The sequence below is a fragment of the Triturus cristatus genome, chromosome 8 (assembly GCF_964204655.1).
Source record: "Triturus cristatus chromosome 8, aTriCri1.1, whole genome shotgun sequence".
In the NCBI taxonomy this organism is placed as follows: domain Eukaryota; kingdom Metazoa; phylum Chordata; class Amphibia; order Caudata; family Salamandridae; genus Triturus; species Triturus cristatus.
Window position 1 is genome coordinate 1,542,147,575 of NC_140591.1, and position 20,891 is coordinate 1,542,168,465.

Consider the following 20,891-nt stretch of genomic DNA (forward strand, 5'->3'; position numbering starts at 1 on the left):
CGCGTGGAGACAAGTGAAGTTCAGTAATGAAATGCAATAATGCAAAAAGTGTGACTCCCTAGGAGCTGGACCAACATGTCGGTAGTGTCTCGACAAACCCAAATGGGATTCTCCAGATGATCGGAGCACCTTTCGGAGTAGAGAAGCAAGTAGAGGGCTTGACATCACACCTTGTATAGTTTGTGAGTTTAGAACTCTCTGGATGCATCTCATTGCCTAAGGTGGCTTTGAAATGTGTCAGTGCTAGTGATTGGCAGAAGAGGAAATGAAAGGAGAAGGGAAAGGCTTCTTGCCTAACAGAGATGTGATCACCTGATGGAACACTTACCCTCATCTGGTGAGGGTTGCCAGATCAACCTGGAAGACAGTCCGAGACACATGGCTCGGCGATTACGTGAAACCTTCATTCAGCACAGTTTGAAATGCAATTCAATGTACACTCGGAAATAATAAACTCCTCAACAGTGGAAAACAAATTAAGAATTGTATTCATGATTATTCAAGACAATCAGGAGGCAGCATGTGCATTTTGTGTGGTGGCCCGTGAATAATGCATAGAAAACATTGCCCCAATTAAAGACTCCAGTCATTTGGCCCCAATCAATTCCTTGCTAATAGGAGGTCTACATTACAAAGCCAGGCTTCTGCATTTGCTCCGCAAACTGCGCCTTCTCCCACAAACTGCTGCACAACCTTTGATACCAGATGTAAGGTTTCTCCGAGTCGTCTGCACGGCCTCTTCTCCAGGTGACAAATGACATTTTTTGTCAACAATCAAGTCGTCAATCCTATATTTCACAGCTGGTCTCGGAGGTTGGTTGCATTTAATTAGCTTTTTTTCTTAAGTGACAAACTAAAAGTGCCCTTACGTGGAGAGAGGGTTTGGTCGGAAAGAAAGAAGCAGAAATTCAACAGCTTGCATTGCGATAGCCGAAGAGATCATGGACCCATACAGATGTAAATAACCAGAATGGATTTCGAGGACTCGATTCAGTGGATCGGATAATCACTTTTGGATCAAACCTTATTGCACAGTGAGCTGGTTCACCTAACTAGAGACATCATAATGGTGAACAAATGCCTTTTCACAAGAGTGGGAGATGAGGGGTCACTCCTGTTTTACAAGATTCCCAGCCCAGGAATCAAGGCAACACGTGAGTTTGGTTTCCAACGTGACAACCAAGCATTGGTTACCTTGCAACGAGATAACCCCGTGTGTCCTGCAGCACCTGGAACAACCGAAATACATCACTTGCCATACACCAGTTGGATTTATCTCTGCACAGCTGTAAGGCAGACATGGAGATTTGCTTCAAAGTTCACACGATTTGACGTACATGTTGGCCGTGCAATAGGAAATTTCCCAATAATCTAGTAAGAATATGACTTAGAAGTACGAGTTGTAAGCAATGAAGACTAGTGTCTGAAACTCTTCCAATCCTCAATAGCACAAAAGAGAAAAACAAGTGCAGCCTTTGTTCTTAAATAGCCCATTTCAGAAACTGAGCAGCCACCAGGAGTATGAGGGCGAAGTGGTTAGATGGAACGTGGCCCGAGTTCTTGGCATAAAACTCCGCTACTTTGACGTTGGGGTTTTCCTGCCCTTCGCTGACATTAAACCACATTTGCATGCAGCGCCCGCTGCCTCGTGTGTAGGTGGTGTACTTGTACGACTTACTCCAAATATTCACACACAGGTCAGAAGGCTGCGGAAACATGTCGGTGAACTTCACACATTGGGCAGTCTCTGGACAACGGTTAAATCCTACAGCAAAGACAAAAATAGGGGGGGTTCAACACCATTATAAAAGCATATTCTACAAAAGCATATCTTAAATGTTAGAGTCTCTCAGTGTGTGGATAACACCTATTAGTATATTCAACAAACACATACATTTGTTTTAGAACCTACTTGCTTCATATGGTCCTCTCAAAGTTAAAATATGTCAAGAGTTGCCTCAAATATATCTCCAGTTTCTCTGTTCACTTTCAGAAGTCTACAAATTAGGACTTTCCATGGGTCAAGAATGTGTTTTGGCTCTTCTTATGGTTACTATGTTGGAAAAACCTGCAAGTTCCTACAGCTTAATTTTAAGGTTCAAGTACAGGAGACGCATGTTCCACATCCGTTCGACACTAGCATGTATCCATTTACCTTGGATGCTTTGAAACCATCTAACGATGCAGAAAGTTGGCCTCCAATAACTTGCTATTGATGAAACAGGCATTGCTTGTAATATATCCACTTTCAATTTTAGGTCAGTCATGAAAACTCTAATTGTCTACCAGAGCTCACGTGATCATGAAAAAGAGCTTTAAAAGCAGTATTTAGAGAGGGTATAACAATCTTCTTACTCTACAGACATTAGATTGGTCAGCAGTTGTGTCATTCTGCCTATGAAGTTAACTCAGAGGTCACTGTCAAATACAACAGCAAGGGACTGTGTATAAAGTAACCCTGTGACAAATACAGAAAGAAGGGACTGTGTATAAAGTAACCCTGTGACAAATACAGCAAGAAGGGACTGTGTATAGAGAAAGAAGGGACTGTGTATAAAGTAACCCTGTGACAAATACAGCAAGAAGGGACTGTGTATAAAGTAACCCTGTGACAAATACAGCAAGAAGGGACTGTGTATAAAGTAACCCTGTGACAAATACAGCAAGAAGGGACTGTGTATAAAGTAACCCTGTGACAAATACAGAAAGAAGGGACTGTGTATAAAGTAACCCTGTGACAAATACAGCAAGAAGGGACTGTGTACAGAGAAAGAAGGGACTGTGTATAAAGTAACCCCGTGACAAATACCGCAGAAAGGGGCTTTGTAGAGTTGCCCTGTGATACACAGCAGCAAAGGGCTTCGTACAGAGTAACTTTGTGTCAAATACAGCAGCAAGGGGCTTTAAACTGTAAACTCTCAGACAAACGCATAGGCAGGGGTTTTATATTGTGAATCATCTGGTGAAAACATCAGGAAGGGGGTTTAAATGATTCACTCTAAGACAAATACAATTGAGGGGGCGTTTTACGTTGTGAACTCCGTGAAAAATAAAATACAACAGAGCCCTATAAGCAGTGCTTTAAATGGGGAAAAATAAGTGCAGGCACGCATTAAAATAGAGGTGTCAAGTGGGCGGGGCCAGGGGCGGGGCTAAGGGCAAAATGACATCATACATAGAGACTTCTGTACCAGTTGCAGCACACATTAAAACACATGACAAATGTGTTTATGCCAAAAAACACAGATTAACTCGCAACACGAAATGAAAATCATGATGCGCCCCTGATTGGCAGTGCAGAGTCTGTCTAGAGACCCTGCCCTGTTAATCAGTGTGGCACAAACCCTCTCACCCCCCTGCAGTTTGGGGACAATGAAATGGGCGCTGCTGGAATCTTCACCAGCAATTCTGTAAGAGGATACTTCAGCCAAGTTAAATACAAGCTCCTCGGAGGCAGAGGGCCTCTGCCCTGCACTGTAGCAGAGAAACCGAGACTGCCGTGCCCTGGATCAGGGTACTGGTACTCTCCCTGGCTACAGGGAAGTGCTGCTACTGACGGCAAAAAAATTCGGAAGTGCCGGTACTCCGTACCAGTGAGTACCGGCCAATTTTAAGCACTGCATAAGTATTTTTGAGCACAAAGAACGTCTTGCACAGATTTCTGGTTTAGAAGGTGTAGAGAATCGTTGTCAACATTTAGAATTGTATTTTCTGTGTTAGTTTGGGAATTAAAGTCATTTATTTCTTTTTAAAAGTGTAAGCACTGGCTGGACATCCATGTATTAATTGTTACTGTGCGCTTTGCAGACGCCATTGCTCAGCACGCATATAGACATAAAGAGCACAGGGCTCATTACAATTACTGCAAGAAAGGACTTTGCCCGGTGTAACCCTGTGAGAAATACTGTAGGAAGGGGTTTCATTGTGAACTCGTTCAAATAGAGCGGTGTTTACATAGTAGTTAATAGTCAGTTGTGAGTGGATTAAGGGACTTTTTCTTTTTGGAAGAATAAGAGGCAGCTTGATATTGGTTTATGTTATTGTGGGGTTCACAGTGGCGACTCGCCGAGGGAGTGCTGCGTGGCGGGGCAGGGAGGGGTGGGTAGTAAACTCCAGCATACAGAGATAAGTAAATAAATAAAACAATTTACATTTCGTGCGCTGCAACGCCAACTTGGCGATGCAGTGCGCGCAATGTAAATTGTTTTATTTATCTCAGTTGTTACTTGTTAATTAGTTCGGAGTGAAAAGGGGACTGTATGAGGTGTGGCCAGAGGCAGCTGCAGGGGTGCACCTGCACGCATACAGTCATACAAAGAGCTTTGCAAGTGGTATTGAAAAGGGGGCGTGGCTCCACCTCCATGCGGTCCTTCTCACCAGGCATAGGATTGGTCTTTTTCCGCTTCCTAAGTAGTTCAATTGAAGTGCAAGGATAGGAAAGCATCTATCTGCTACCCTGCAGTTGGACTGACTTAAAATAATTTTTCATGCAACGTCCATAAAAGAAACCCTCTGCACTTCATATTACAAAATGCTGTTTTTATCTCAATGCAATGATTTGGGCCAGCAGCGGCCTCTCAATACAGCAGGATGTATAGGCGGATCCTGTATTTAAAATGACCACTTACAATTTGAATGACACCCCACGTCATTCGTTTAAATTGAGATTGGGAATCATCTAAATTGTGAATGGCAGGTGAACCTCACTGAACTGAGAGAGGGATTCCCTCAGTTAATAGGGCCATGACGTCATCATCATGCATCTGCCATCTTAGGTGATGAGATTACTCTCAGAATATGGGCTCACTGGATAGAGCATGGGAATCCCTGGCAGCCCTAAGCCACCCACACGCCCCCTCATCCCCCTGAGGGCGGGTGCCTCTTATAAACTGCAAACACATGTCAAAACTTGTTTTTAGATAAACAAAGTATGTCTAGGAGTTTGTGTGTTTACAGAATTTGCTTAAAGAGGATTTTGACCGACTTCACTTTTCCAGGCAACTGGCACATGACATAGGAAGGCACATGCAGACATGGTTCGAAAATTCTCTCTCCGGCGGAGCTGAAATAGGCATTTTAAGCAACAAACAGCCCTTGCTTCAGTTCAGTTCCTCTTTCGTCAATACAGATGCCAGTGAGACCAGTGTGACTGAGTTGCTCATTAGAATTCCCTGGTCGTACCAGCCAAGTTTCAAACTTGCACTTCAGACCTGGTTGTAGCAGCCTGCTGTGTTTTAGGAAGAGTGTGACTGCGATGTGTGTGTCTGGAAGTAGGTCACGCGATTGATTAACAAAATTAGGGGACTGCAGGGCGAATGTAAAACACCTTTTATTTTAAAACAAGAAAGGGGGTGAATTTAAATAAAGCAAAGCTGATAAGCAAGGTCCAAGTCCAGGCAGTTATTGGACAAAGATTGCTTAGGCACCTCACAAAGTGAACTGTCTAATAAAACATTAACAGGTGATGTAATCACATTCTTTTTTTTCTTTCAATATAAGCCATCATATTAGGTTTTTTTTAATACTTCTTTACTAGTGCTTCATTTCAGGTATGAAAACAACCGTAGATTACAAACCAAAGTGAAAATTATTAAAAAGAAGACTGATTATGGACATACTAATGGGTCGACGGCTTTTTGGGTTCATAGAAAATGAAGTTTATGTTTTCAATTAGAACACTGGAATGTTGAGAACTCCACTGAAGACAATGGAGTAGGCCGGGCTTATAATGGCTGGTATAGTCCCGGAGCTCCAGCCTTCCAATGCTTTTTAATTAAGAATATGCTACCCTTAGTGAGTGGAATGTTCTAATAGTTTTATAGCCCTTCTGCCTCGGGCTATACCGGTTGTTAAAGGCCATCTCCCTCGTTATAGACCCAAGCCACACTCAAGTTCAGGGCCCTTAAAAACTGGTATAGCCCTCGGCAGTGGGCTATTAGGCTATACTTTCTGGTTTTACGGGCTGTGTTTAATGCCCGCCAGGATTATTTTTCAGCACTGGGGTGAAACGGTTTGTTTTAATGATTACATTCGGTACTGCCTTATTTTTAAACATATGAATTACACTAGAAACCTGATCTTACCTGCCGGTCACTGCTGCTAGTAGCTGCTTGCCAGACACTGCCCTGCTCTATTCTTAGGAACCAGGGGCAGGGAGCGTGGAAGCCATCAGAGGTTAGCGGGCTAGTTGTTTTTAGCCGCTTCCCATAAAGACGCACGCGGACACGACCGCGCAGCTGGCGCGCCTAAGGCAAGCCCGTCTGCGCCCGTCCACGTTCGGACCGGGCTCAGGGCCAGTCCCCCTGGTTCTTTCAGGCCAGACCTACTGACTTACCCCAGAGACATCCTCATGAGTCTGGATCCAGAGGGTGGAAAGGCGAGCTGCCCGATGTTCTCACCTAGTAGTAACCCGGAAGATCAGGCAGTCTCATCCACAAAATGCCTTCTGTCCCTTCCCCACATCACGGCCCTTCCTACTAACATTTCGTCTAATCAGACAGGAGATATAAACCAAGCAAAGCGGCGCGGTTCCCATTAAATGCCTACTTCTTAACGCCAGGTTGTTATTTAAACACAGCATGGAATGTGCACTGTTGATCGAGGAACATAAAAGCAAGAGGTCATTCATAACAGAGTCCTGGACTGATAACTCCTCAGGAACCGATATTGTCAAAGCATCTGTCAGCGGCAACCCTGCTCACTAACCTTATAAGCCGGATACAGCAGGGGCGATCCACGATGCTAGAATCCTTTCTCCCCGTGAACAGTATCACCCTAGAGGATTGAGAGCCCCCTCTACAAGCAACACCACCCCCGGGGAAACAGGATAACTCAGAAGGGCAGAGGCGACTAAATGGGGGAGGTACTCCACTCCTGTTGAGAGAGAAGGAACAGTCATGAGCTACAGGAACCCCGACCCACCCAGCAAGACAAGATAGCAATACACACGTAAATACCTCCTCCCACTCACTCAGGCAGTTCCCTGTGTCGCACAGGTAGTCGCTTTCAGACCAGGGTACTCACGCCTCCAGGAGAGGAAGAGCGGACGCTCTCCGAGCCTTTCAGTCGGCTCCAAGCGGGGGTGCGGGTAGGGCCGAAGCGGAGAACCTCTAGTCCGGTCTCCAACGCTTCGGTTCACCAACAGGAGTGAGGAAGGAGAAACGAAGCGCCACTCAAAGTAATATGCAGGCGGAAGGTGCGGGTGAGCTCATGCGAGCCCGTAGGTTCGGCGGAACGGATTACGCGAAGGTGAACCGGGCAGCGGCTCACGCAGCGAGTAATTCTCAGGAAGCAGTCCAGCGAGGTCAATTACCTCGAGATACGCCAGAAGGGACTTGATTGACAAGCCCTGTTTCTTCCGTGAGAGCGGCTTTTGTACCGCCTCAGGAAGTGCGTTCGCGCGCTCGCGGGGGGCGATGGGTATTGTAGTCTTAACCCTACCGCCTTTCCAGCGACGCGCAGCGTCTCTCAGGGCCGTAAATCCTGACAGCATCTCCCTCAGATTTCCTCTGCCAAACACTTGATAGACCACAAAGGAGGGGTGGAGGGCTGGCAGTTATTTATCATAATAGCCTAGAGCCCACTTTCACTACAGCCTCCAACTTAGCTTGTGAAACGCTGTCATTAAGTGTACGCATTTCCCCCCCGGACACATTTAAAGCCATTCTCATCTACCACCCCCCCGGGCCCCAGAGGTGCGTTCCTGGATTCCATTGGTGCACTCCTGGAGGAGGGGTTGTTCGCCAACTTTTTTACAATAATGCAGGATTTTAACTTTCATCTGCAGGATCCCTCGGACCCTGATAATATGAGGCTGAAGCAAATTATGAGTGGAAGGCACCTCAAGCAGGGGGTAGAAGGCCCTACCCATGTAGCAGGACATTCTTTAGATGGAATTTTTTTCAAATAATTCCAGCCTTTCTCTCATCGAGGTACGGGCACTCCCCTGGACAGATCATGCCGCCATTATTTTTAAACTATTGTGGACCCCACATCACCAACAAAAACCAGAGCCCAAGGAAAAGATAGCAATATGGGCCTAGAAAAACGTTAATAGCTTTGACTTCAGGAATCTTCTGAAAGCAACAGCCCAGAGTCTTTCACCCAGAGTGGAGGAGGCCATGGCCGCATACTCGGGATGGATTGAGGCCGCATACAGTAAATTTGCCCCGGTTAAAATGTATACCCCCCAAGCGAGCCCTTACCTCAGCCCCCCGGTACTCTGAAAACTTACAAAAGAACAAAACTGATTGCAAGAGGCTTGTAACGGGCCTGGAGGAAAGGGTAGAACACCCATCAACAAAGGTTTATAAAGCAAGTCTCCCAAATTATAAAAAAATTACTTTTCGAAACTAAATAACATTTTGCGGAGCAGTTCAACAAGGCCAAATCCTCGCCCAAACAACTTTTTAAAACTATAACCAAACTTACGAACCGTGCCAGACCCAACACACACAGTAGCCCAGTACTCTTGAATCATTAGCCTCCTTCTTTTCTCTTCCTTTATCCATCAGCGAAGAGAGAACGCTGAGGTTTTAGTTAGGCCAGTGCCACCAAATCATCACCTATATTAGAGTGTTTTACACCACTCAAGACCCAAGATGTCATTAATCTTTTGACGGCAACCTGATCCGGATCTCCCCTGGACCCTTGTCCAGTGTCTGTGATTAAAGGCCTCCCTGAAGTCATCAGCAATATCCTTACTCCGTTGTTTAATATCATCCTCAAGTCAGGCCAGTTTCCTAAAACGTGTAAATCAGCCCCAATACTCCAGTTGATAAAAAAAAGCCAATCCTGGATCCTAGGGATCCGAACAATTATAGACCTCTCTCATGCCTCCCATTGCCGGCAAAAATGATTGAGAGGGCGATGAACATGCAACTTAGCAAGTTCTTTCAGGTCAACAGTTTGCTAGATCCCACGCAATATGGCTTTCGTGCTGAACACAGCACGGAGCTAGCTCTGATCAAAGCCACGGAGGGGGTACGAGAGGCCATAGACTGCGATCCTGATAATGTTGGATCTGTCAGCAGCCTTCGATAGGGTCCATCACGAAACTCTGATGGACCGTTTATCGACTGTGGGGGTTCAGGGTAAGGCCTGGAATCTCTTGAAATCTTTTCTGCCCGACAGAACTCAAACGGGGGATTTGGGTAGGGATAGGTCTAAGCCTTTCTCCCTTCCCTGCGGGGTGCCACAGGGGTCGTCCCTTAGTCCCACGCTATTTAATATTTACGTGTGCCCGCTGGCAGCCCTGAGAAGATCCTTTGGGCTCCAATTAACATCTTATGTGGACGACACACAACTTGTGCTGTCCCTACAGCGAGGCAAAAAAGTGGAAACTGGTTTAAGATGCCACGATTGCATGAAAGCCATTGCAGGCTGGATGTCTTCGAACTGCTTGAAACTCCATGCAGGTAAAATGGAGGTCATCCTATTTGGCAATAACCCTAACCTCTGAACACCGGACTGGTGGCCTGAAGAAATGGGAATGCCTCCAGCCGCTACGAATAAAGCCAAGAACCTCGGAGTGATTATGTATAACAAACTTACCTTTGGCAATCAGGTCAGCGGGGTGGTTTCTACGAGCTTCTTCCTCCTCAGAATTTTGAGGAAAATAAAATTCTTTCAACCAGAGGACAGCTTTAGGACAGCAGTCACAGCGCTCATTCTGTCTCGTCTGGATTATTGCAATAGTCTGTACTTGAACATTCAAAAGAAACATCTGAACAGACTCAAACTTGTGTAAAATGCTGCAGCTAGGTTGCTAATGGGCACACCAAGGTTCGTATCAGTGAGAAAGGGACTTTGACATCTTCACTGGCTTCCAGTAAAACAACTTGCAAAATTCAAAGCGCTTTGCACGGTCTATAAGTCCTTGAAGGGCAGTGGCCCGGACTACCCGAGACAACGCCTACAATGGTATGTCCCTGGAAGAACGCGGAGTTCTACAGAAGCAAAGTAAGTGACCACCCAGAGTGAAAAAAGCCAACTGGGGTGGCGGTAGTTTCGTTGTTTGCTCTGAAAAAGCTTGGAACAACCTACCAGGGCATCTCAGGAAATCTACCAAGCTCCTTTCCTTTAGGAAGGGGCTGAAAACCTGGCTGTTTTCTGAATAGCCATCTTCTCTTTGGCAACCATTTAGGCAGTGCTCAGCGCCAGGATACCCTTGGGTAATAGTGTGCTTTAAAAGCTTCATTAACATAACATTACATATACTAGAACAGTGGAATGTTGGGAGCTTCACTGACGACATCCAGTGTCTGAGCTTGCAATGGCCGATATAAGCCTTCTACTACAGCATTCCAATGCTTCGCTTTCTGTTCCTCCCTTTTTAATTTAGAACATTCTATCCTCAGTGACTGGAACGATCTAATAACCTTTTAGTCTTTTGCCTCAATCTATTGCCGATGTTAAAGGCCCTCATTTGTGGCTCAGGCCTTTAACAACTGGTATAGCCCTTGGCAGTGGGCAATAAAGCTATATTGTGCTCTCAAAATCATGGAGACAAGGGTCAAATATTTGCAATGCCTCCAACTCTTTAGAGTTGGACTAGATATGAAAAAGTGTTTCTCTCTCTACACAGTGGGGACATTTACTGCTATTGTTCAAAATTCCTAACCATTTGCCCTTTACGTCTATGGTTGGGAAAGGAGTGATTGTCGCCAGCATTAGTATTATACATTGGGTGAAGTGTTCGAGCTGGTCGTATATCCTGAGGGCTCGCGATTCAGTAATGAATGGTAAGGTGGATACGTTGCTTTTGTAGCTACATATTCGGCATCTATTTTGCATGACCATTCTTTCAATTGTTTTCTTTTAAGTTTACTTTTAATAAGGAGAGACTCGCCTTTGAGTACTTTAGGCCAACTCTGGCTCTATAATGCAGTTCATATTGAATGTATAGTGGATATCGAGACAGGGTGATACACTGGAACAGAGTCACCTGAATTATTCCAACTTTGTGAGAGGCAATTCCGACTCTAGCTGCATTACTTCTAACAGAATGCTTTGTTCAAATCCATCTACCTATCCAATATTCAAGCATCAGATCTAATGTGTTTATCAGAATTGTGAACCAGATATATGAGCCGTGCATTACGACTAGGGTGGCTTTAGCTACATTGGCTCTAAGCAGAGGAGTCACAGTGATCTCTTCATATTTCCAATCAAATCACCGTAGCTCATTAGAGAACTTGTCCATAGTCAATCTTTTAGTCTTCAATAAGGAGCTCCACGATGGTATCGGATCAAAAATTAAACTCAAATATTTGTACTCTGTTACCCTATCAAGCCTAAATTAGTAGATATACCAGGGTTCTTTGTATTTGGATGTACCCAACACAAGACTCTGACTCTTCTCGGTTTATGAAGAGGAGGTAATTCTAGAAAGGCAGGTCATCATTCTTAGGAGCCCTAACATCCATTATAAGAAAATATAACACTGCCTGTATTTACACTGATGCCAGGAGCCGTGGGTTTGAGCAAAGTTGTGTTCAGATATGAAAAGCAAGTGACTGATGAAATAACATACTTGACTATCCCCACTAAATCCATGACATTCAATGGCCTCATTTAATTCATTATCCTGACAATTCTCTCTTTGGTGATCTCAATGTCTAGTTTTATATTAATCAGCCCTTTCATCTGATTGACCCATGGTTATTGGTCAGATCCTACTTTTTCCATTTCCTTGCTTATTTCGCAGGTGTCCAGACATCCACCATTCTGTAGTGAGGATATGGACACACCTGCAGACATTGCTAAGTTAGCAAAAGTTAGTATATGCTTGGTCGCCATTTTGCCACTTTTGCTCACACTACTTACTACATGCCACATTTCTCGTAATCACTTTGCTCGCTCGCTTTCACATAAGAACAGTCTGCATTTCACATATTTAGTTGAACACTCTGCTCCTCGTCTGTACAGCGTGTGCAAGGTCGAAAAACAACGAGCTCTGTTGATTTGCTTTGGTCAGTCTCACGTCCCTAGCCATAACATAGAACACAGCTGCAAACCTGGAAATCTGGTGCTTTTAATATTGCCTTGCATGCTAACACACTTGGAGAAACGCTTTCCAGGACAGAAGAGCTGTGCTCGTCCGGTGATGTAAATTCCTGCATCTGAACTCGGAGGTATGGGGTCCCCTGACAAAGCCTAGAGGTCTTCTAAATTATAATAAACTAGCTTCTAGCACGGGGAGGGTGGCAATGCGTTACAGTCCTGTTTCCACCATCATTATAATATGATTTCCCCCTTTGTTCTATATGGAATTGTAACAATGCTTATTTGTTTGATCTTATGCATATTTCTGCTAGTTTTGGCACATGCACTGAATTATAGAGCTCGTTAGTTAAAATAAAGATTTTAAACTATTCCTTGATTCTATTTACTCATGTTGTGGACAATGACGAGAGTTTGAACCAAAGAGTGTTGTTCTTCCCATGTATCCTGAGAGGGATGGAGTAGCATGTTCTAGGATATCTAATCATTGGTAGCTTCGCTGTAGCACGGAGAATGAATGAGACACTATAGCTAGTCGGATTGGGGTTCCGAGGTGGGTATTTTGGTACACCACTACACACTGAGGTCCTGGTTTCCTGCACATAGTTCTGTATATGTGCAGAATCCCTGCAACAATTCCCCATCTGAAACTAATTCAGCCCCTACACTGCCGCTTCGGTTCCTTGCTCTGGTCATCATGCATTTCATATATTTAAGATCTTCCAGGATTAATACCTCATTCTATCTTCCATTTTTCGTTCTCTCTGTTCATCCAGATTCCCTTTTCCTAATACTTTTACATTTCTTTTTTTTTCATAACAATTTACTGGTTTTCAAAATATATAATCAATCAACTGGTAGGCCTCAAATCCGCACCGAGAATCAGCAATAAGTAAATTCCTTATTCATCCACAGATCAATTGATGAAGTAAAGTCCATGTCATGGCATCTCACATCTTTCACGGACATCATCACTGCCAGGAGAATCAGTCATTCTGCCGGTTTTCTACCCTCAATAAATCAATGGACCACATTTTGTTCAATCAATCACTATCACTTGCTTAAGGTTCTATGCTCTCCTTAATTAATCATTCCAAGTCATGCATTTCACGCCAAGCTTCCCATATTTCATTTATAACTTTATTTGATCCAGTTAAACATAGATCATAAAAGTCCAGTACAAAATAAAAGATTACATAGCGTAAAATCTCATTTAGTATACACCATGTAAGTTAACGTTAAAAGATTCAGAATGACAGTACTCCAAAACTAACCTTAATCTATTAGCGCTAAAAACTGCAGCCGGTACCGCCAAATTACCAATTTACTAATATGACTTTGAGGACAACATTCGACCCCCAACAGATTTAATTCCGATTGGATTCATAAAGTGCTTGGTGCATAGGGTAACCAACTTAAACTACTGCTTTCGACATCTACAACTACTCCGCTATATACACGTAGCTGCTAAGGTACATACTTGTGAAGATTCAGGTAACCGCGACTTACCCTCCACTTCTTGGCACTGCGACAAGAAAAACAAAAGTGCCGTAGACTAGAAAGAATTTGGAGAACACAATACGATCAATTGGAAAAAAGCAACTATAAGTCTGCACTGGTTAAATATAAAACCATGTTGATCACTGAAATGTTTCACCAATCAGATTGAGAGAGCCAAGAACTCAACTAAAGAATTGTATGGGCTAGTTAAGAAGCTCATCGCCCTGCCCAGTAAAAAGGCCATATAAAGCAATCAACGCTTCTGCGACGAGGTTGCGAATACGTTTAGTAATAAATTTAACAACATCTACGATTCCTTTGAGGCCGCCCTCTCTCATGAGTTAACTGAGAAAACCCCCAATATTGACCCTTGCAAAATTGTGCTTCTGGGCTTTTCCCAGGTATCCAGTGAGTCAGTGGAAAAAACTTATTGAGGAAATTAAATCTGGATCCTCTTTGGACCCTTGCCTTCTCGTAGTACTGCGAGGTATAGTAAACAAAGTTAGTTCTATTCTCACAGAAATCTTCAACGCCATGTTCACTTCAGGAATTTTCCCTGCCATATGGAAGGATGCATTGATCCTTCCATTGATCAATAAACAAATTTGGACGCTTCTAACCCAAGCAATTAACGTCCGATCGCCAGGCTGCCTTTTCTAGCCAAGATAGCGGAGAAAATCATGAATAAACAGCTAGCTCAATCTATTCAAGAGAACAAGCTACTTGATTCCTCCCAGTTTGGCTTTCGTCCGGAACACAGTACGGAGACTGCCTTGGTGAAGGCTACTGAGGAGATTAGGACAATGATGGATAGAGGTGGTGCCGCTGCCCTAATGGTCCTGGATCTGTCAGCAGCTTTCAATACTGTTGACCATAATCTGCTACTATTGCGCCTTGAAAAATTAGGCTTTAAAGGGCCGGCACTTTCCTGATGGAAAGAAGACAAACAGTGACCTTGGATCACTTTAAATCAACCCCTTATGTTTTAACTTGTGGGGTTCCACAGTGCTCGTCTCTTAGCCCATCCCTTTTTAATATCTAGGTGTAGGAACTGGCTCCTCTGATCCAGCAATTCGGCTTCAGTTTAACCTCCTATGCCGACGACACACAGACTGTGGCAGCTGCTTATAAATATCAAGCCTCCTCTGAATCCCAGTTTCAAAATTGTAGGTTGTAAATTAATAGTTCGATGGGCAAGCATTGTCAAACTCAATTCGGAGAAAACCGAAAAAGTGATCTTTGGTAATCCCTAACCCAGATGGGATGACCGATGGTGGCCTGTTGAGATGGAAGAGCTGCCCAAACCAGTAGAAAATCCAAAGTATCTCGGGGTACTGATTGATTAATTAGCATACTCACAGCAAACCAACGCTATTGTTTCCGCGACCTTGTATTTGATTAAGAAACTGAAGAAGGTTCATTCCTATTGATTCTAGGAGGACAGTTGTGACTGCACTTGTGCTATCAAAACTGGATTACTGCAATGGACTGCATCAGAATATGCAGAAACAACATCTAAAGAATATTGCAGACGGTACAAAATGCAACCACAAGACTCCTATTATATCTACCTAAACACGAATCAGTCTCTAAGGAAATTCGGAGACTCCACTGGCTCCCTGTAGCAAGTCACGTCAAGTTTAAGATGCTATGCTTAGCCTATAAAGCCTTGAATGATATGAGATTTGCGTTCCTAAAAAATATTTTCTGTTGGTATTATCCAGGCAGGCAGCTACGGTCTATGAGTACTAGGCTTCCTCGGAGTTCCTAGAATTCGCCCCTCCAGTTGGGGGGGGGGGGGGGAAGGGGGAGAGGGGGGTGAAGCATTGGTTATGGCACGGCCAAACTATGGAATATGCTTCCAATGCATATTAGGTCTGCAAGTTCACTAGCCTCATTCAGAAAGTCTTAAAATCAGGTTATTCCAGAACTAGCTTATGGAACTAGGGCTTACTTTAATTCTACCACCAAGACACCTCTGGGTATTCGTGAGCTGAAAAAAAAGTTACACTAATATAACAAAGCTCTGTGCTATAGTAGGTAGAGGAAAAAGGTGAATGACAATAACAGACCTATGGACTAAGAGGGCTGACCGATAACCCCTATAAGTATATTATAAATCATATTTTCATAACATGAAAAGGTCTAGAGTGCTGGCTAAACAGACAGACAGGAACCAAAATCTATTTCCTGTTTTGTTACAGACACTTAGTTTACAGATATATTCCCTCCCCCAATCCCCCCCCCATTGCTGTACCAGTTCCTATGGGGCATTTTAACAATACACGTTGATCACTAACAAAATAAGTGGAGGCAGTGAAGTAACAGCCAAGGACAATTTTACTATTTTATTACTTTTGTTAGATGATTCAGAACTGCTGTTCGTTAACTCTGTCATGGTTTTGTCTTATTTCTGTTATTGGTTTGATTTAGTCAGCGGACGCCTGATTTTGCTTCTATTTGACAGATTTTCTGGCTCGGTCCCCAATAAAAAAGCTTCTTGCTGGACAATATCAGTTATTGGATGGCAGGTTAGATTTCCATAGGTATATGGGAACTACCAGGGCGTGGCACTTTAGGGTTACGGCAATGATTGACTGGCCATGTCATACAGGAGGCGTCAGCCTTGATATCAATTTTCATCCTTCAAAGATATTCAGGTGGACCCTTGAGTTCTGATCCCATGGTCACACCATTAGCTTGTGTTTCGATAAGGTAAACGTCCCAGTTTTGTTTCATAAACACTTACAAGTGCACAGTCATATTTCTCGCTCAACCAATACCAAATCTTTTCTACATACCAACTTCCCTAGTCCCTCTTGTAGGTTAAATCAACACTGTTCCTTGAATGGTGCCAGCACCATGAGAAGCAGGTTTTTCCACCTTTTCAATTGCAGTGAGACAGAGACGAAGTTGCTGGTTTCAAATGTCATTAATTCTGTGGGTGTCCAATCAGGGGGTCTGGTGATACGACTTCATTCAGACTGTACCGATTGCCAAATGACCTAATGCTTTGTGAAAGAAGGCAACATTTTAACTCAGAACTTATTATTATTTTTTTTTTTAAATAGGAGAAAAAAAACTTCAAGAAACACAATCTTCCTTTAACAACTCCTGGAGCCGCAATGCACTGAGCACAGGTTACGAACGGTCTGTATTTTTGCAACTGAGGGGATTGTGACCCGGGCTTCATTTTGTGATACACAGGATGTACTAAGTCAGTTGCATAACAAAAGTCACGTTTGCAGGAGGGTGAAATATCTCCTGCTTCATTATTATTTATGAGGCAGAAGGCATTGTGGGAGCCCCTGTGAATGCCTCTGAATGCAACGATGTGTACCTGGGAAGGACAGCGGCCCTCCACAACTTCATTTGCAGTCCCTGCTCGTTTACCATGAAAATAAAAACATGCCCCTAGTCCTTGAAGAAATTGGAAGTGTGTTAAAGAACAGCATCACAAGAGCCAGCAGTTCCCTGGAACACTGCTCTCACGGCTCCTGAGGTTGCCCACCACCATACATAAAGTAGAAGCTCTCCAAAGAGAAAGTTTCCCTTTTGAGACTTAGATACCACTCAGTTGAGTGTTGGTATCTGTTCATTTGTTTTCAATTCCAATAGCAAGTGGTCCCAAAATAGAGGGAGTATGCACCTTTCACACCCCTCCTGCACGATAGAGATTCTTACATTTTTAACTTCTGTGGACCCCCATTTCAATATCAAAACCCGGAGACCACCACTGAATCATTACTGGAATCTGAGGATCCCCTATGAGTAATTACTGAAAGAAGGGGTCAGTGTTCTATGCATTTTTGATGATTTGAATTGCAAAACAAAATACAGAAACAAGCACTAAAACAAATATAAAATGATGTAATAAAAACTTTAACATAAATTTTAATAGGAAGGTTGGAGCTTTTCTAAACGAAATTAAGGCTACTCATCATCCATACTATGCCAACATGTACAAAACATATTTTGGAGGATGCGAATCGGGCCGTTTGACAGCGAAAAAGCATTTTGGAATATACGAAACCCAAAATGTGATTCAGTAACTGGTTACCGAATTGCAATTTGGGTTTATGAATTAAAATTTGGAAGATGCGTGTTTAGGGCGTCCCTTCCAAACACCGATTCGTAGTGGTATATATATTAATGTTTTATGAGCGAATTCTGGCTGCAAAACATTAATATTTTACTGACACCACGAAGGGACCACTTCCCCTTTGAGAATTTAAAAAATAGACAGGACCACTGCCTACTCTGAAAAAATTAAACTTAAAAGTTTTTTCTTCTATTAAATGCATCCCGTTTTCCTTTAAAGGAAACTGGGCTGCGTTAAAAAAACTGCCTTATTATAAGTAGTCACAAACATGGCGGTATGTGGGCTCCAGCAGGCCACCATCCCTGTGATGGCAGCGATTCCTAGAGGGTAATAAATCACGACCTGCCTCCTTAATATTCAGGAGGGAGATCGATTTGCAACCCCATTTTTAAATATATTCTTCAGAACATTAAGAATTGCAATTTCCTAATTGCGATGTGCTAATAATTGCAATTTGGGAATCGCAATTCCTATTATTGGCACATGTGGCCCTATATTGCGATGGTTGCTTTTACTCTTCTCCCACAAATCAATCTTAGGATACCAACTTAATTTTTAGTTTCCAGTTCCAAATTCCTTCACATTTACAGAATGTTTTAAAATGCTTGATAGAATATTTTAAAATGCTTGATAGAATATTTATATATATATATATATTTTTTTATTATCTACTGGCGGTCGCCAGTAGATAGTTAGGACCGAGTTCCCATAGGAAATCTGAAAATTCTATTTTGAATAACTTTGGCGCCGGTTGACGAATCCTCGCGAATTTTTCAAAACTAATGGGGCGCTCCGCTCAGCTCCTACCCCGAAAGCCTCGGGGGGATTCGTCAAGTGGGGGCTGAGAAAAAAGGGGGGGTCCCAAAACACTTTTTCCCCATGCATTTTCCCATAGGACCTTTAGTCGAAGGTACAGCCCGAACGGCTGAACAGAATTACTTGAAATTTGGCAAAGAGGTAGTCCTCAGGTCAGGCATGTGCCTTTTGCATATATGGTGTCAATCTGTTCCGTAGTTCCTGAGAAAATTGCAGTTAAAAGTACATAAATATCTATAAGCGCGCACCGTGCGCGCACCATAACGTGCGCGAGCGTAATTCTGATTGGTGGTTACATGTCAGTCAACATTCGAATCGGTCGAAATCAGGAAGTGTCGGCCACCATTTTGTGTGTGACCGTGAAAAAGAAAGGTGGAGAATGTGAAAAGGGGGTAGGGTAGAGAGTTCCTGACCCCCCTAGCCCTTGTCAGGGCGTCCCTGAAGGATCCCGAAGGGTGAAAACAACATTTATTTTTCTTTAAAAAAAAATCGCGAGGTGCGCGCACAGCAGAAAAAAATTCGTGAAAAAAATAGAATTAAAAATCAAGTTTAAGTGTTTGGATGTTGGTTGGCTCTAAAAAGAGCCGTTGTGTTAATTGAGGAACAGAGTAACAAAAAATGAAAAACAATTGGGGGTGGAGCATGTGTGCTGCTGTATCTTGTTCTCTATTAGGTTAATGCTGGTCTCACCATAACAGAGAACAGCATTGCACATATTGCACCGTATATGAACCTTCTGGAACAGAGGGCGCATATCCAGAGGTCGAAAAGCAGGTGAAGCTGCGGCCGCAGATTATGTGCTCGGCTGAGCTGCTGGAGGGTTGTCTCTTGCAGCTCGAGTAGACTCCCGAGCATAAGCCTCAGGATGCACTTTTTGGAAGTGCCTTAACATGGAGTAAATACTAAAGGAGTATTTTTTTTTAGGGTCTCCTCTCGATAAGACCACTCCACAAACAGTGCAGGTGACTTTAGGAGCATTCACCTTCTTCTGGCCCTCTGGAAAAGTAAAAATATTCCAAATAAAGGAGTCCTTTTGTTTCCTCTGCGTTGGTGGCACAAAGGTCTCCTCCTCACTCCCTGAAGGACTGCTGCTCTGCCATTTTCAAGTACTGGAGTACTGGAAAAGCTTTTCAGCTCCTTCTCCCAGGAAATAAGAAGAAATAGTGAGGGAATGGGTGTGGTGTTTGAAGATTCTGAAACAGAAACTACTATTAACCAATGAAAAGTGTTGTTTCGTAATCACGTGACTTGCCAGGCGCACACGGAGCACGTGCGCATGCGCGCACGGAGCACGTACGCATGCGCGCACAGAGCACGTACGCATGCGCGCACAGAGCACGCACGTGCATACCGTGCGCGCACAGTCAAAAACCCTAAAAAAAATTTACAAAAAATTCATTTCAACTGTTTATAAGTTTATAGACAGTTTACATTTTTTTTGGTTTTTTTAATTTTAAGTTTATAGAAGATATTAACTATGTTGTTCAACTTCATCCAAATTCATAAAAAAAAAAAGCTGAGCCATTCCATATTACAGGATACAGTCAATCTATAACTATATACATAGGTAGCTTATTGTAAAATAAAAATATAAAAAATATAATACATTCATAAATTAGCATTTAAAAAACCTTTGAAATTCACTGAAAAAAACCATAGGTTTCACACACGTTATAGTTAGCTGGACATTTCACTCGTACAAAATAATTGAAATTCCCCCGTTATAGTTAGTTCAGATAACTATAACTCGCGCGCCCGCAATCCACTGCTGATGACGTCACATATTACATCACTCATGACATAGTCAGTGACACCACTCATGACATCACTATATATATAAAGAACAAAGGCGCTGCCGGTCGACAGCACCCTTCGTAGTATAGGAATGCACTCACTCGTGTGCTTTAAATTCAAAGGCGCTTTATTTACAAAATCGCTCCTTCACCCAACACGTTTCACCTCCACCTGAGGCTTGATCACGGGATGTTGTTTTTTCCACCCAGCCTTCCTTCATTTCCACTCGTTGTGCACACACCCTCTCACTGTCCAGTGGTGCATTGTGGTACTTGTAGTGTGCACGTTAATTCAGGTATTCTGTTTTTATAGTTTTTTTCGTTTTTTTGTGCTCTAATGTGGTGTAATAGTGTCCCAAGGAAGTGCTTTCTCTTGGTTGTGATTACTTGTTGTCCGCGAGGCCAGTGAATCGGAAATCAGTATAACCATTCATGCTCTCTAGTGAGCTGTCTATTATGTTCACAGTTTCAGTTTTAACAGGTCTCCATCGGTCATTTCATCTCTCTGGTGAGTTATTTTTTATTTTTCACCTGGGCTGCATCTGCGCTCTCTGGTGAGGTGTATTTGCAGCTTTTCATCCTGTTGGTCGGTTTTTCTGTTGAGGATTTTGTTAATAAGTTGTTATTTTCAGATGTGATTACAGATGTACATGTAATTCCTCATTTTGATTCAAACC

At 43.2% G+C, this 20,891-nt stretch overlaps 1 protein-coding gene across 3 annotated transcripts in view; it reads right to left on the reverse strand.

The window, feature by feature from the left end:
• Nucleotides 1-460: 460 nt before the first annotated feature.
• Nucleotides 461-20,891, reverse strand: part of LOC146806087 (folate receptor gamma-like) — a 134,608-nt gene continuing 114,177 nt past the window's right edge. For all 3 annotated transcript variants that reach the window (XM_085623411.1, XM_085623410.1, XM_085623412.1), the window contains exon 5: nt 461-1,765. In XM_085623411.1, coding sequence (XP_085479537.1) covers nt 1,482-1,765 — 284 coding nt within the window. In that variant the 3' untranslated portion in view covers nt 461-1,481. The remainder of the gene's footprint in view (nt 1,766-20,891) is intronic.